The 16,716-nt window shown below is 40.3% G+C and overlaps 1 protein-coding gene across 2 annotated transcripts in view; it reads left to right on the top strand.

The window, feature by feature from the left end:
- The window catches only part of rec8.L (REC8 meiotic recombination protein L homeolog), a 44,136-nt gene that overhangs the window by 4,253 nt on the left and 23,167 nt on the right, over positions 1 to 16,716 (top strand). For both annotated transcript variants that reach the window (XM_018248786.2, NM_001095237.1), the window contains 5 exon segments: positions 2,396 to 2,464; positions 7,176 to 7,318; positions 7,587 to 7,662; positions 7,858 to 7,975; positions 10,574 to 10,661. In XM_018248786.2, coding sequence (XP_018104275.1) covers positions 2,396 to 2,464; positions 7,176 to 7,318; positions 7,587 to 7,662; positions 7,858 to 7,975; positions 10,574 to 10,661 — 494 coding nt within the window.

Raw genomic sequence — 16,716 nt, 5'->3', positions numbered from 1 at the left:
GTCCGACTCCACCTCTTGTCCCACCTGCCCTGCCTCTTGCTCCGCTTGCTCTGCCACACTTGCCCTGCCCACAAATGAATGTGTCATAGGAATACGCTGCGAGGGGGCAGGAGAGGGCAGAGGTGAGTTTCCTGGGGAGGGGGGCCCTTGGGGGGTTGTGGGGGTCCTGATGTGGCAGCCCCGGTGGACCCTGATCCCCCCCCTCCAGTCCGAGCCTGAGGTCAGTAATCTTTTATTTATATAGCAAGTTGAATAGCACTTTAAACTAGACCAGGGGTAGGCAACCCGCGGCTCCGGAGCCTCATGCGGCTCTTCTTCCTGCTTGCTGAGGCTCAGTTTTACGGCTTTGCCTGTCACATCGTCTATACAGCCTTTGCACCTGCTGGCGGCTTCCTGAGTGTGCGACCGTGGTAAGCTAACCATTAGCTTACTGCTGTCGCACACTCAAGATGCCGCCAGCAGGTGCGAGGCCTGTATTAACATCCCAGGCAAAACCGTGCCGCAGCAAGATGATTCATTATGGTCCTTACCGCGGTCGCACACTCAAAACGAGAGAGAAGTCTCTATAGTCCAGCTGCAGCAGGTGCGAAGGCTATAGATGTGGATGTGACGCATATTTTAATGATATCTATAGCCCTCTGTTGTTGTAACAGTTAAAATTAAAAAAAACTTTTACAAGTTTATAAACTGTGTTATGTTTTGCGGCTCCAGACTATTTTTCTTTAGTGGAAGAGGGGGCAAAATGGCTCTTTTGATAGTAAAGGTTGCTGACCCCTGAACTAGACTCTTGAAACTAAAAGGGGCGTATAGAATTGGTACATTGCAAACTGCTGGTGGCTGTAATTATTTTTGTGCAACAAACAGCTGCGGAGCACTAGGACTGTTAACTTTTTATTCAAAATGAAAAGACAATAAGGCTGTGGTACATGGCTCTGTGCAAGACAAACAACAAGGATTACTGCAAAGGTTTAACATATAATTAATATCCAGCAATTACCATTCTCCAGTGAGTAATTAAAGGGATTATTCACCTTCCAAACACTTTTTCAGTTCAGTTGTTTTCAGATTGTTCCCCAGAAATAAAGACTTTTTTTCAATTACCTTCCATCGCTTATTTTTTTTTTACAGTTTTTCCAAAATCTAAGTTTAAAATTGAATGGTCCTGTCACTGGTGTTTGAGTCTGGCAGCTCAGTAATTCAGGCACAGACTCTAAACTGTTTAAATTTTGCAACATTTCTCAGCAGCATCTCTGGAGTATTAGCAACTATTGTATACATTCTAACAGCTGCCTGTAATGAAACCCTGAGATTCTGCTCAGCAGGGACAAAGATAAGAAATTTATCAACTAAATGTATCAATTTAGAACAGTTTACAGGGTCGGTGACCCCCCCCCCGAGCTGCTTTAGAAGGTGAAAAATTACACTTCAATATTAGAGAAATGGTGACACATAAAAAATCGAAAGTAACTGGAAAAATAAATTTCTGGTGATCTATCTGAAAACAACCAGTTGTTTGAAGTTGAACAACCCCTTTAAAGGCAACGTGACATTATCTGAAAGCTTGTTCTGCTTAACACACTATCAACGCTACTCATTGACATTGTATTGTATGCTAAACCAGTGACTTTCAGGATAGCAATGTCAAGCATCTCATGGAAAAATGGTGACTTTAATACTCTTTTCTAATTGAAATATGCCATAATCATCAGTCTGAAAAAGCTTTTAATATGCAAAAATAAACAAACAACTGAAATAAGAGGGTATTTAGGTAGTTCATGTCTGCTTAGGAAGCACCAGAAATATGTGAAACTTGGAGGGTTATTTACTAAAATCTGAATGTATCTCATTATTCTAATACAAAACCATGACCAAACTCCCATAAACTATCTTACCTTATGTATTATTAAAAAGACTTGATTTAATTGGTTTTGGTAAAATCATAATAAAATCAAGCGAAAACCCGAATCGTACGATTTTTTTGGACATTTTTCCCAAATTGCTACATTTTTCAGATATTTGCACGAAAAGTCTGAATGGTCGAATTTCGGACTAATTCCAGTGCAGACCACAGAAACGTCAAAATAGAATAGAGACATCGACAGGTCTGAGATGGCGGATTTTCGGGCTTTAATAACTATTGAAAAATTTGAGATAAAAAAAAAAAAAATTGTAAATGTTGCCCCAAAAAAGCCAGACTGAAGTTTAGTAAATAACCCTCTTACTGTTGTGGATTAGTACCACCAATGCCAAATAACTGGCGGTATCATTATTTATGCTTTAAAACTACAGTTAATTCAATTGGACCATTATGGGAAATGATGTAGTGATTGTGTCATTTTTGTAAATATCAGGCGAAGTTTAAGTTCAACTTTTTCTGTGGATGTGTATTTCACAGGTTGGCTGCTACCAAAGGCACTAAAATTTTGAAGCGAGAGTACTTAAAAGTGAATGTCATCAGCACCTGGTATGTAAACACACTGCATTCCACATTTCTACCTGTTCGTCATGGAATAAAACACCAATTTTCTGTTTCATTTGCACTTTGTATAGTGCCTTGAGGCACAGCTTTTTGTGCTCCTACAATGGAGTTTGCTTCACTGCAAATGCAGCACTGCTTGTCCTCACTAGCACTGCATCTCCCTTCAGTGTCTTGATGTACAAGATGTGATTCAAGCTACGCTTTAGCAACCTGTGTTTTGTGGTACTTTAAAAACATTTGTTTATTTATCTATCTGGATAATTTCTTTAGGTAGTTGGAAAAATGGTAACTGCATTAAAAAAAACCAGAGGAATATGCTTTGTCAGGACCAACGCAGACTTAAGGTGGCCATAGACGCACAGATAATATCGTACAAAACTAATTTTCTTACAACATTTGGTACGTGTATGGTGGGAAACAAGCCGACCAATATGGGCAGAAGACTTGGATATTGTACAAACGAAGAAATACGATGTGATTAATGGCGGAGCTCTGCCCTTGCACGCCAGCTCCTGCTGAACTGCTACTCTCGCGATGAATCGGCTCCTTCCAGCCGGCTTCTACTCACACACTCTCTGTCATCGCTGTATAGCGCTGTTCAAAGCATTATCGGAGTCTGGCTTGTTAGTATCAAATAAATGGCTTTATTGAGCGCTTTAACATAGCTGAGGAGGGAATACCCCTCCTCAGCTATGTTAAAGCGCTCAATAAAGCCATTTATTTGATACTAACAAGCCAGACTCCGATAATGCTTTGAACAGCGCTATACAGCGATGACAGAGAGTGTGTGACTTGGATATTGGTCGGCTCGTCGATCGGGCTGGATGGAAAATTTTGGTCGGGTGCCTTTGAAGGCACCCAAACATCGGCCATCATTAGTGCTGAATTGTCAGATACAGGTAGAATTCTATTGTTTCGACCTGTATATCTGACTATTCAGCTCTACATGTGTGCATTGAAACAAACAATCTTTCTTGGAAAGATCTTTTCCAAGAAAGATCGTAATTGTTACGTCTATGGCCACCTTGACAGGTAAATTTACCTGTCTAAGCTCTCCTCTCAAAATAATCATACACGCTCCTGTGACCTCTTCTGCATTTACAGTCTGCCCAAAATATATTAGTAATCAGGGGTGCTGTGCCAATGAGGTGAGTTGAGAAACTCACCTCAGATTGCTGCGCCCAGCTGGTTACCAGGTAACTTCAAGAGCTGAATTTCCGGTTTTCAAACCAGAAAATCTGCTCTTCCAGCGCACAGAGTGCGATTGTGCTTCTCTGCGATGGCATCAAGCTGCCTCAGGGCGGCAGAGGGGCCAGGATCACACCTGTCAATACTGTACTCCAGTAAGAATCACAAGAAAGCAAATAGGACCCTTGTGGGACTGGGAGATGTGCACCATAGTCTCCTGGTTCTACCTCCCCCCATCCTCCTTATGCAACATGTCTCCCGGCAGCATCACCACTTATCTGCTATACTTCTGGCAGGCCCTGGTGCAGTCACATCCCCTTTTCCCAGTATTTATGCCACTGAATTTGCTGCAACCCTAAAAGACAACTTTTATTGCAACAAAACTAACTATGTGATAAATATTTGAGAATATAATAGTTCACTGACCCACCCAATACTTGATCACTGGTATATAATAGAACATGGCATAACCGAATAGCTACAGGCCCGGATTTGTGGAGAGGCCACCAAGGCTCGGGCCTATGGAGGCAGGATTTTTAGGGGGCCGCATGCTGCCCAACCACACCCACATTGGTTAAAAAACACTGGGGATGCGCATGAGATGCAATCGTTTTATAAACTTCCCGTGCGCCAATCCCAATTGCACCGAAAATTTGTGAGATTAAAGGGGAGGGTACAGGGGCGACAAACGACAGGAGGCCTAGGGGCGCCTGCTATGTAAATCCGGCCCTGAATAGCTAGCCTTTTTTTAAACTCCCTTTTTTTTCCCTTGCTTTCCTTAAAGGAGAACTGAACTCCCCTTTAGGCAAAAGTCCCCACTGGCTCCCTTCCCTGCCGCACTGCGATTTCATCCGACAGTCGGATCAATGTAGTTGTAACATGCGATTTCTCCTTCACTTCCTTTTTCATTAAAGCATCCGACACGTTGCATGCGTTTAGTTGCATTGCGACGTGTCGGGTTGAAACGCATCATCGAGTCCTGCCCTTACAGTTAGAATTGCAGTATTTTTGGTCAGGTGATCTCTGAGGCAGCACACAGACCATCATGAAATGATGGTTCAAGGCAAGAGATGTAAAGTTTGATAAGATTCTTTAATAAGCTACATACTTTTATATAAAATCTGTTGCTCAAGTATTAATTTTGGGGGTATAGTTTTCCTTTAAGCCAGAAAGCCTGTGGTAGGCTACCTTCGAGGGAACTGGAAGGAGTGGGTAAGTGAGATAGTGACACAGGGTAAGATTGGTTGGAACTCACTGCAGGTGGTGAGAGGTGGTGTTGGGTAGAGAGAAAGGAGCAGCTAAGGCTCCAACACGAGAAAGTAAGGGACCAGTGCCTTGTTAGGTAACCACACGTATAAGGGTATGTAGGGCCTAGTAACCTGAATGGAAGTTGGAACCCCATTCTGCTGACAGTTTGCAATAAAGAGCAACGTCCCTAAGAGGCAAGGAGGGTCCGGGGGAGTAAGCAGGGGGCTGGGACCTAATGATCTGGGCAACTCTTAACTGTCAAGTGTATGGGGTGAATATAATACAGGTATGGGACCTGTTATCCAGAATGCTCGGGACCTGGGGTTTTCTGGATAACGGACCTTTCCGTAATTTGGGTCTTCATGCCTTATGTCTATTAGAAATTCATTTAAACATTAAATAAAGGCAGGTTTTGCTTCCAATAAGGATTAATTATATTTTAGTTGGGATTAAGTACAAGCCACTGTTTTATTATTACAGAGAAAAAGGAAATCATTTTTAAAAATTTGGATTATTTGGATAAAATGGAGTCTATGGGAGACAGCCATTCCGTAATACGGAGCTTTCTGGATATTGGGTTTCCGGATTAGGGATCCTATACCTGTACATGATAATTGTGCTGAATCACTGGTGGCTGGCAAAAAAATAGTTCTTGATTTCATCGCAAGTGAGTGTGGCCCTCGTGTATATTCAGTGTTGCAGTGTGGCAAAAGAAGCGACATGTTGTGTGTACTCTACTATGTATCCCAAACAAAGGGAAACACGTTGCTATTTCATTTGGCATAGGGTTGCTGTGGCCTAAAAGAGGGTAAGGGGGTACTATAGAATACTTTAACAGTCTGCTCTTGTGATTCATTACAAATCAGTATATAGATGTGATTATTCTTTTTCCTTTACATTTGGGGCGGTTATTTATCAAAGATCGAATTTTACAGTTTTTTATACCTCAAATGAACTCAAATGAACTTACAAAGAATGGTTTTCTAATTTAAGATAAAACTTGAATCAGCGAGTTTGGGGTTAACAACGCAAAAGCTCTAATTAATCGAGTTTTTGGCTGGAAAAAACCTGAATTGCTCGTATTGAGTTTTTGGGCAAAACCCTCCAAAAAACCATGAAGGCTATTAACACATCTTCAAATTGTTCAAGGGACCGCAGCCTTGACTCCTACATGACCTCGACAAGTTTAAGATGGTGTATTTTTGGATTCAAGCTATTTCCAGGGTCAGGGTATAATAGATCTAAAAAAAAAATATGAAAGCTTCAAGTTTTTTTCACCCGAAAATTACCAAACAAATTAACTCGAATTTTTGTGGAAAACACAACTCAATCCTTAATAAATAACCCATTAATTTCTGTTTTTGTTTTCATTACATCCTTTTCTCTTTAAATCTTTTTGACTCTTTTTCTGATTCTTTAAACTGTCACACCTTTCAAAAGTTTGAGACATCCTACTTCCTATTGGCTAATACTTTGCAGCTTTGTTACAAAATCCAACTATTAGTTACAGTTTACTTAAACTAAAAAAAACAAGCAGTTTAATTCCTGAGGGCATTTGCTTAGTAGAAGTGAGGGTTTTCAACTGCTGAATACATAATCTTTGAGTAATTCCGTCATTTATATTCTTTTTTCTATGAGGCAGATGCAAAGCAGAGAGATTAACATCCCAGACATACTAATACAGTTTCGGACTGGCCCACCGGGATACCAGGAAAACTCCCGGTGGGCCCAGGTGTCAGGGCTTCTAAACATTTTGCCTATTTCATGGTTATTGCCTATTTCTATGAGAATAAAGAGGCTAAATCGATGGAATAATAGGTTATAGTGTATAAAGAAAAGAAGAATAGGAGAATAGAGGTTGAGTGAGGAGAGGAAGAAAATAATATTTAGAGTGGGCCCCTGGTCTAAGGCTTTTTGGTTGGCCCCTGTTGTCCCAGTCCGACACTGTACTAATATTAAACCATGATGGACCTAATCTATTCTCCCACAGATATAAAAACAACTAACAATACTTCTTATATTGGGTTTATATTTAAATACTTATTTCACATTTCAATAAACACTTTTTGTGAGCTGTGTAAGAATTTTATTTCCATTTTTCATCCTCACAAATGGAAACATAAATTGCATAACTGAGTAATACTTCTTGGCACACAATATGCTAAAATGTTGTATCAATGGTTCTTTAACTATATGTAGTTCGTAAACCCTTGATTTGCCATTATCAAAGAGCCTCACTGTACTTTTTGTTCCCTCTCAGTCAACAGATTATAGAATACCTTCTCCACCAGATTCCACCTCCGCATGTTGGCTTACCTGTGCCTCGGTTTTCCCTATATCTATCAGCACAGCTCAGTTATGGAGTGGTGCGTGTTTATCACCGCCAGTGTGATCTGCTCATAGGTAAAATATCAGCAAGAAACGTTACTTTCTCATAATCAGAGTGAGGGTGAATGGTCTATTCATCTTTTGAGATATATGCCCCACTGTCTGTACCTGTCTGTAAAGCCAGACAGGTACACATCTCTCTGTAAAAAATAACGCATAATCCAGCTATCCATAATGTATTTCTTGATTTCTCCAATCTGTAGTCTCCTGGTCTATATCCATATAGTACCTTGAATGTGCCTGGAAATGTTAACTTTGATTTTTTTTGCAAAACTAATTTTAGAGGAAATGAAAAGTACTCTGGATCGCATTTATAAAGCTGAGAAACAGATGAGGATAGACCTACTCCAGCCTGAACAGTGAGTATTAGATCAGTTGCATTTAGTATTTGGGGAAAAAAGAGAGGAACTTGTGATTGTAAGATTGCACTTGTGTCTGTGTCATGATTGTCACAATATCCTACTTAAATTATCAGATCCACTGCTTAGAATACCTGCTGCATACATGTAGTTTTTTCCCTTAATAATTCTTCTTCAAATGCTTTTCTATTACAGACAGGCCCTCCTCCCAGATGCTCTGTCACTTATGGAAATGCTTGAGGATGCACCAGATCCCTTTTTTGGGATGATGGGAGTTCCTCCTCAGCCACCTGACCCATTGTTTATCCCACAGGTAAAAACCTGACCCATTGTTTATGCAGCAGGTAAAAAAAGGAAACATTGATAAAGACTGATTTGTGTCCTTGTATCTGAGTAATATGCAAAAAGCTTACTGGATTTTTACCTTGCAGAACCTTGTTCCAAGCAATTTGAAAACTCAATGTCATATAATGTATTTGGTTTAAAAATATTTTGTTGCTGCATAGTATTGTTATGATATTTAATATTTTTAATTGCTTTTTTTAAATAACATTATTTTAAGGGCACTGAGTCCTGATCTTTTTCAGACCAATGCATCCACACTTACTATTACTAAGCCTATGACTATGGCCAGAAGTGCAAAAAACCATCAATATTATCATTCAGTGTAAAACAGTGGAGATAAACATCACTGGTGATGTTGTCTATAGCAACAAATCAGATCTTTACTTTTGTTTTCTAACTTGTGGTAACTGTTGACAGGGCTGGATTTACCCTTCCTTCCCCCCTAGGCCCAGCTACTGTGCTGCCGCCCCCCCCGCGTATTTTCTGGAAGTAAATCTTTGGCTGCTTGCACCTGCACTGTGCAAGCATGTGCTCAGCAGCTCTTGCCTGAACTAGCTCCCTTCCCAATCCTCTAGACTCTATTACTAATTAGTCTGGCGTCGTGCGTGCGCCAAGTGATGTCACAATGAAGCGCGCATGCGCAGTTACATGGTAACGTGGCAACGTCACAGAGCGCAGACCGGAAGAAGTCGAGATCTGCACCGACACCACTTGCTATCTACTCTCTGTAGAGTAGAGGCAGGCACACAGCAGGAGTCCACACAAGCTGCTGCGCCGGGTCAATGTGGGGGGTGGGCGGTTGCTCTGTTTGGAAATGTGACTTTCACGGACTGCTCCACTTTACTATGTTATAGAGAAGATGTTAGGGGGCCTGCTTGCTGCCCCTAACATCTTGCCGCCCTAGGCCCGGGCCTAGGGGGCCTCTCCCCAAATCCGGGCCTGACTGGTCCCCTTGGTGTTGTATGAGGCTAAGCAATAGCAGCTTGTCCTAACCCTCCGCATTGTAATAAGCACTCTCAGCTCCTAAACTACAGAAAGAACTGCAGAAAACCTTGGAACCTGTAGAAAATCAGTTATCCCTTTCTAGTCCTGAAATGGCCAGCGTCATTGCAGACTCTCCCCATATTGTGTAGAATAATGTACATTTTTCATTAAGGGATATGTAAACCTTAAGTTTACTAATATTCTGAATATTGTAACAACAGCACAGCCTACTGGTCAGCTCTGACTGTACAGTGGTGGAGAATATGTCCCAAAGGAAAACAGAGAACTGTTCTGTGGTTGCTCTTCTCAGAAACAACATCAAAACCTCAGCTGACCTTTCTCAAGTCTTTCGTGAGCAGAACAGTTCTCTTCCTTCTGAAGATATTGCCCTACACTGTACAGCTGGTAGAATTGGTCAGCATATGGAATAGTTGTTAAAAATATCATTGTAATTTGGATTTTTACAAACAGCTAAATTGCGTTGAAACACAAAAACAAGTCAAATGAATTTAAAAAGTGTTTAGAGGAGAACCGTAAAAATTTTACATGCACTTTCTTTAGGTTTACTTTCCTTTAAGCAATTAATGCTTTAGTCTATCCTGAGCTTTGTTTTATTTTATTGCCGCTGATGATTATATTTATACAAACCTGGAAACATTTATGTTGTCATTCTGGAAAAAAATTCCAGGTAGTTGGAATGTGACTGCATACAGAAGACCCTTTTCTTGTCTTTAGATACCCAGCAAGTTTACGTTGCCATTTTGTTATGTGACTGGGAAGCTTGTAATATATTTCCTGGATATCCTAGTACTATACTCACTAAAATGCTAATTGCTGTATATAGCATCCATTAACTGGACCAAGCAGTCACGGCATGAATTGGCAAATTCTGAAGGTCAGGAAACACTATAGTATATTAGGATGGTAAAAACTGATCCATGTCTGGTCAATCTCTTGTGTAACAAGAGGTATGTATTCCACAAAGATTATACAGTAACTACAGAAATCAGGGTTATAACTATTACTAGAGGTTTAGCGGTTCAGTCAATAGAATTACAAATTCAGCTTTTTATTTGTAAAAGAACACAAATAGAGAAGGTTAAAAAATGATTAAGTCTGGGAAGAATGAAACACGATCTGTCTCTGCCATTGCATCTTGTTGCTCTCCACCTCAGGATGGTTTTAATAAATGGGCAAAAGGGGCATCAGCCCACCAAGACAGGGAACCCACCATCAGACATTTCAGACCCCACATTTTAATTCACTAATAGAGCACACCATTGATAAGATATTTAAAAAAAAAAAAAGAATGTTTACCTTTTTATATTGTATTCCCATTTTGTAATCATAGTTTATCTGCTCCCATGACTGTTAGTCCAGGGAGGTGCACCTGGACCCCACTTTCTACTTATGATTATTATTATTATTATTTTCTAGTTCATCTGCTTGAGGGTAATACTGTATTAACGAGCTTATTGGGGCAGCTGCATGAGATGTTTGACATGGGCCCATTGGCACTTTATATCAGTACTGACTCACCTGATGTTTTTTCTCTCTGTCATTTTAATTTTTTTTTTTTAAGATTCGCCAGCTTCTGGAGGCTCCAAGCCCATTGAGAAGAGAACCAGTGACAACACCAACAAGGCCTAAGAAAGCAAAGAAAAGAGACGGTAAAGGGGAATAAGTAGGGATGGACTATGGCTTAGCATAGTGCCAAGGTGCATGAATGCTTGGAATGTGTAAAAAATGAACATGTCAACTAATATAGGTATATCCAGGATTGTAAAAATACTCTTAACTAGGTTTAAAGTCCTTTCCTTTATGCAGATTAATTCAAAACTTTGCAAATATTGCAAGTACTAATGCAGTTCACTTTCTAGTCACCATCTTTCTCAATTGTTCGTCTGCTATATCCAACTGGTTGGTTTTATCCCCTGTTTCTTACACTACTAGTTGTGGTTTTATTGCTGTTTAATTATATTTAACCATGTTTTTCCTCTGTTATAAAAACTTGCCCAGGGCCGGCTTTACATAGCAGATGCCCCTAGGTCCCTTGTCGTTTGTCGCCCCTGTCCCCTCCCTTTTATTTGCTCAGATTTTCATCCTTCATCATCATTCATCTCTTTCACCAGAGCAATGAGGATTGGAGTACAGGAAATTTAAAAACTATTGTATCTCATGCGCATCCCCAATGTTTCTCAACCAATGTGGGTGTGGTTGGGCAGCATGCCGTCCCCTAAAATCCTGCCACCCTAGGCCTGGTTCGATAAAGTCTCAAATCCATGGAGCACTAGACATTGTCGGGACTTTTAAAATGTATCAATTTATTGAAGAACGGATAACATCAGTGAATATATGCCGACAGTGCATCAAACAATACCCACGCTTTACGCGTTTCGTGGCCTCAACGCCACTTCCTCAGAAGCATAGGATTCGGCCTCTCTCCCCACCCATAAGTAGTGAAAAAACCTGTGGTCAATTAAAAATGAACAATTAACCCTTAAGACCACCAAGGTTAAAAACATCCAATACATATATACAAAACATCTCAAAATATGTTATAACACTCCCTCAAAATTAAACATGATTAATAATGATTTAGGGCATAAACTGGGAATGGAAGAAAGGGAAGAGTACATAGATCTTATCATAAAATAGTATAAATATAGTATATAAATAGATACAATGTACAAAGTTTAAATATCCTTGATTAAAAATTACAACAAAGTTTTTGCATATTTAGGGTTAATTGTTAATTTTTAATTGACCATGGGTTTTTTCACTACATATGGGTGGGGAGAGAGGCCGAATGCTATGCTTCTGAGGAAGTGGCGTTGAGGCGACGAAACGCGTAAAGCGTTTGTATTGTTGGCGTATATTCACTGATGTTACATAGTTACATAGTTAAATCGGGTTGCAAAAAAGACAAAGTCCATCAAGTCCAACCCCTCCAAATGAAAACCCAGCATCCATACATACACCCCTCCCTACTTTCGCACAAATTCTATATACCCATACCTATACTAACTATAGAGCTTAGTATCACAATAGCCTTTGATATTATGTCTGTCTGATATTAAATCATCCAAGCCATTCTTAAAGGCATTAACTGAATCAGCCATCACAACATCACCCGGCAGTGCATTCCACAACCTCACTGTCCTGACTGTGAAGAACCCCCAACGTTGCTTCAAATGAAAGTTCTTTTCTTCTAAAGGGGTGATCCTCTTTATGGGTAAAAAGGTCCTCTGCTATTTGTCTATAATGTCCTCTAATGTACTTGTAAAGTGTAATCATGTCCCCTCGCAAGCTCCTTTTTTCCAGAGATGTTATCCGTTCTTCAATAAGTTGATTTATTTTAAAAGTTGCTCCGTGGATTTGAGACTTTATCGATACAAATTGCAACGCTCTATCCGGAGGTGTGTCCACGTTGGTTAGCACAGTCTGGTCGGTCGGTCCCTGGCTCAGTTGTTGGGTGAGTGCTCTCCAAAGTGTGTTTCACCCTAGGCCTGGGCCTTGGTGGCCTCTCCACAAATATGGGCCTGCATTTGCCATATATACAGGTTATTCAGGATTAAAATTAAAATATAATTTTACCTAAAAAAGAAAATGTAATTATCAACTCTTCATTATACAGTACTTAATCATTTCAAAGTCATTGGTAAATATAGCTGGAGTATGTGTCTGTCCATTTCTGTTCTTTCTCTGATTGGGTTTTCACTTTTGTATCTGAAGCCAGCTGATTAACTGAACTTTTTGGCTCAGGGAGATACAGCTGCATTCTGTATTTCAAGATTTAAAACCATGAGTGCAGAAAAGGACAAGCTTATAACTTTTAAACCATGGAGGATGTTTAGTAAATGTATATTGGAAAGTTGCTGAAAAGTATATTTTCTTTCATTAGGCAAATTTAATTTTTTAAATACTGTAGTTCCTTAGCCCTGCATGCTTCTCTATATCTATTTTTCTTTGCTTTTCTACTATCCCTGCTCATTGCTATCTGATCTTTTTCTTGGTAATTAAGAACACATGTGATATAAACATTCTGTTCTACTTCTGGTGGCACCACCTAATTTCCATAGTCTCTATACCAGTTACCACCTCATCATTTACATTAATCATATGAAAGTTTGGGAACCCCTCTTATTTCTTTGGAGTTTTATTTACCATTGGCTGAGCTTTCAAAGTAGCAACTTCCTTGTAATATATAACATGCCTTTTGGAAACAGTAGTATTTCAACAGTGACATAAAATTTATTGGATTAACAGAAAATATGCAATATGCATCATAACAAAATTAGACAGGTGCATACATTTTGGCACCCCAACAGAGATATTACATCAATACTTAGTTAAGCCTCCTTTTTGCAAAAGTAATAGCCTCTAGACGCCTCCTATTGGCCAGGAACATAGTATTTGTACCTGGATAGAGAATTGGCTAAAAAATAAACTTAAAAGAGTGGTGGTAAATGGAACATTTTCTAGTGTTGTTAGTGGAGTATGTTTATATTTCACGGAACAACCTATTCCTTGACGGCGAATGGCCAGTATACAGAGTACTATAATATAAGTCTAATATCAATTACTTAAGTTCCCCATTTGCTCTGTTATACGTCAAAGCCAAAGGCCTAAGCCAGAATAGGTAAAAGGGCAGGTGAATGGTGGTTTTACAGGTAAATGATATAATTACATGATAACTAGAGATCTAGATAGCCCTGCTTACAGATGTCAAGGGCCTCAATTTGTCCATTAGCGCAGTAGCGCAGTACAGAAATGATTGCTTTAGACAACTGATGTCGACACCAGTCTATAAGACATAAGACCACAAGGTCTGAGCAGGTTGAAACCAGAATGCCAAGGTATGTCGCAATATACTCTGCCAAAGTTGTAATGCTAAGCAAATCTTCTTGACATATAATGTATAAGGAGGAGTCAGACCATGTATGGTATTTCTGTGTACCCCTTGCCACAATTACTGTAAATGCCTTCTGAAAGCTATATAACGCTTGGACCAAGAGGTGTGTCTTTGGTAAGTGCTTGGGTGACATTCCGTGTGTTACTCCAACAGCTTACCCAGACAAAACTGTTATGTTATTTTGTACTAAATAAATTGCCTCATTATTACTAAAGGTTTTCCTTTACTAAGTTTTGTCTTACACGAGGTCAAAAGGTATTACTAAAAATACCATCAAGTACCGCAGGGCTCAACCTGTTTATTATTGACCTGGAGGTGGGCATTGAAAGTACTGTTTCTATTTTTGCAGATGATACTAAATTGTGCAGAACTATAGGTTCCATGCAGGAGGCTGCCACTTTGCAGAGTGATTTGTCTAAGTTGGGAAACTGGGCAGCAAACTGGAAAATGAGGTTCAATGTTGATAAATGCAAGTTATACACTAAATGGCAGTGTGTTGGGAGTTTCCTTAAATGAGAAGGATCTAGGGGTCTTTGTAGAAAACACGTTGTTTAATTCTGGGCAGTGTCATTCTGTGGCTACTAAAGCAAATACAGTTCTGTCTTGCATATAAAGGGCATTAACTCAAGGGATGAAACCATAATTATTATGCCTCTTTATAGATCCCTGGCAAGGCCTCATCTTGAGTATGCAGTGCAGTTTTGGACTCCAGTCCTTAAGAGGGATATAAAGGGAGGAATGATGGAAGACTTAAATTATGAGGGTAGACTGTCAAGGTTAGCAAACATAGGTTTGGATGGAGCACATAAGACACAGTCTCTGCCTCAAATAATTATTTATTGAATCACAACATGTTTCGGATCACAAGGATCCTTTATCAAGTGTGATCCGAAACATGTTGTGATTCAATAAATAATTATTTGCGGCAGAGACTGCGTCTTATGTGCTCCATCCAAACCTATGTTTGCTGAAATTGTCTGTGGGTCTTCTGGTGTGGCCTGACTGGAGAGTGAGCACGATACACAGGTGAAGGTGACTGAACGAATTTTCTGAAAGCTACAGACTGTCAAGTTTGGGGTTGTTTTCTCTGGAAAAAAGGCGCTTGCGAGGGGACATGATTACACTTTACAAGTACATTAGAGAATGTTATAGACAAATAGCAGGGGACTTTTTTACTCATAAAGAGGATCACCGTACCAGAGGCCACCCCTTCAGTCTAGAAGAAAAGAACTTTCATTTGAAGCAACGTAGGTGGTTCTTCACGGTCAGGACAGTGAGGTTGTGGAATGCACTGCCGGTGATGTTGTGATGGCTGATTCAGTTAATGACTTTAAGAGTGGCTTGGATGATTTCTTGGACAGACATAATATCAAAGGCTATTGTGATACTAAACTCTATAGTTAGTATAGGTATGGGTATATATAATTTATGTAAAGATATGGAGGGGTGTGTGTATGGATGCTGGGTTTTCATTTGGAGGGGTTGAACTTGGACTTTTTCATTTTTCAACTCGATTTAACCTTTGATGAGTGTCTGGATTCTGGATGGCGGTATATTTGACCATTTGTCAATACAAAATCTCTCCAGTTCAGTTACATTTGATGGCTGCCGAGCATGGACAGCCTGCTTCATATCATCCCATAGATTTTTCGATGATATTCAAGTTGGGGGACTGTGATGGCTATTCCAGAATATTGTACTTCTCCCTCTGCATAAATGCCTTTGAAGGTGGCGAAGTATGTTTAGGGTCATTGTCTTGTTGGAATATCCAGCTCCTGCATAACTTCAACTTTGTGACTGATGCTTGAACATTATACTGAAGCATTTGTTGATATTGGGTTGAATTCACCCGATCCTCGACTTTAACAAGGGCCCCAATCCCTGAACTAGCCACACAGCCCCACAGCATGATGGAACCTCCACCAAATTTGACAGTAGGTGTCAGGTGTTTTTCTTGGAATTTGGTGTTCTTCTTCCGTCCATGCAAAGCGCTTTTTGCTATGACTAAATAACTCAATTTTTTTCTCATCAGTCCAAAGCACTTTGTTCCAAAATGACTGTGGCTTGTCTAAATGAGCTTTTGCATACAACAAGCGACTCTGTTTGTGGCGTGAGTGCAGAAAGGGCTTCTTTCTCATCACCCTCCCATACATACATGTGCAAATTGCACTGACTTGTTGAACGATGTACAGATACACCATCTGCAGCAAGATGTCCTTGCTGGTCTTTGGAGGTGATCTTTGTGTTGTCTGTGACCATTCTCACAATCCTTTGCATATGCCGCTCCTGTATTTTTCTTGGCCTGTCAGACCTGGGTTTTACAGCAACTGTGCCTGTGGTCTTCCATTTCCTGATTAAATTCCTTACAGTTAAAACTGACAGTTTAAACCTCTGAGATAGCTTTTTGTAGCTGTAGGGGCCCCTACGGGATAATCTGCCCTGCAGCTTTAAGGCCCCCACCTTTTCTTAGTGTGATCTGCCAGGAGAGGTGTGACAGTTTCCTGCCACACTGCACTATAGTGTGTGTAAGGAGTGGCCTCTTCCTCTTTCGCCTCTGGCTGGTGATCCAGCTGGGTGTGCTCAGAGGGGCTGGGTACAGCTAGGCCCAGAAGAAGGCATGTGTCCAAGTTGGGGACCAGGCAACCCCGTGAATGAGGAATAGAAAGTGGCAGGTGTAGCTCCCAGTACTAGTATGCTCTAGGAGTGTAAGATAGTCAGGGTTGAGCTAAAAAGAGCAGTTCTGAGCTCCAACATAGGAGTGATAGATTGGAGGTATCCCTCCCAGGCCATATTGCCTGTAGTATAGGGAT

The sequence above is a fragment of the Xenopus laevis genome, chromosome 1L (assembly GCF_017654675.1).
Source record: "Xenopus laevis strain J_2021 chromosome 1L, Xenopus_laevis_v10.1, whole genome shotgun sequence".
Classification (NCBI taxonomy): Eukaryota; Metazoa; Chordata; class Amphibia; order Anura; family Pipidae; genus Xenopus; species Xenopus laevis.
This window is presented reverse-complemented; position numbering and strand designations above follow the sequence as displayed.